At 42.9% G+C, this 838-nt stretch overlaps 1 protein-coding gene across 1 annotated transcript in view; it reads right to left on the bottom strand.

The window, feature by feature from the left end:
- Nucleotides 1-187: 187 nt before the first annotated feature.
- Nucleotides 188-838, bottom strand: part of LOC112505437 (MICAL-like protein 1) — a gene marked incomplete at its 5' end in the record, with an annotated part of 2,208 nt that continues 1,557 nt past the window's right edge. The window contains one exon of the mRNA XM_025109346.1: nt 188-724. Coding sequence (XP_024965114.1) covers nt 188-724 — 537 coding nt within the window. The remainder of the gene's footprint in view (nt 725-838) is intronic.

The raw sequence follows: 838 nt of genomic DNA, 5'->3' as shown, positions 1-838 counted from the left end.
AAAAACAAAGTACCATGATCAAATGATAAACAATCACTAAAATTATTCGGGCTATGATTTCATGTGTTAACAGTTCTCAAGTGAAATGATCATGCGTAAAAATAAGGCTAAAAATTATAAAAAACTATTCCCGACGCAAAAAAAAAAAATTAAAATAAGAAGCTAAAGAAGGGTGATAGAACCTGTCCTACTCCGAAGGAGTAGGCTGTGTGCTCCGGGCAGCCATGGATGCCATTCGTGTCCTCAGTCTTTTCGCYTCYGTCTTGTACTTGCTCAACTTTTGCTGCATCCTCGTTAACTTGCCAGCTACCTCAGTCTCCAATCCGTCTTTCAACTTCTCGAATCGTTTCTTCATTCTCTTCTCGCTGGCCTTTAACCTTTTGTTGAAATCAGCATGCATGGCCTCAATCTTCTCAATCAGCTCGGCTTTTTGCTCGATCAAAAGATCCATCATGCTACCATTCAGCTCTACAATCTCGTCCATAGTGCGATTCAAATCTGGTCCATCCCTGCCTCTCTCACTCCGCTCTCGTAGTCTTGATACAGCTTTTATATCAATCGTCCATTTTTCCTCACACTCCTTAATGACCAAGTCATCGGTAAACTCCGGAACACCCGCTTTCATCAACAATTTGTGGATTAGACCGGGAAAAAACAACTTCCCTTGCCTTCTTTTAGCGCAGTAAAGAATGGCCTTTTCCACGACATCCCCCACATTTATTGACTTACCCGTGAGTACACAATATAACAGAATGATCCGATCGACCGAAACGGAGCTATCGTGGGTAGTGGGGTTGAGGGAGTACCGAATGAAGTTCATCCAGACGTTGGCATCGGG

This window comes from Cynara cardunculus, unplaced genomic scaffold (genome assembly GCF_001531365.2).
Source record: "Cynara cardunculus var. scolymus isolate 2C unplaced genomic scaffold, CcrdV1 Un_Scaffold_10948, whole genome shotgun sequence".
Classification (NCBI taxonomy): Eukaryota; Viridiplantae; Streptophyta; class Magnoliopsida; order Asterales; family Asteraceae; genus Cynara; species Cynara cardunculus.
Note: the sequence above shows the minus strand (reverse complement) of the source record. Positions and strands in the feature narration are given on the sequence as shown.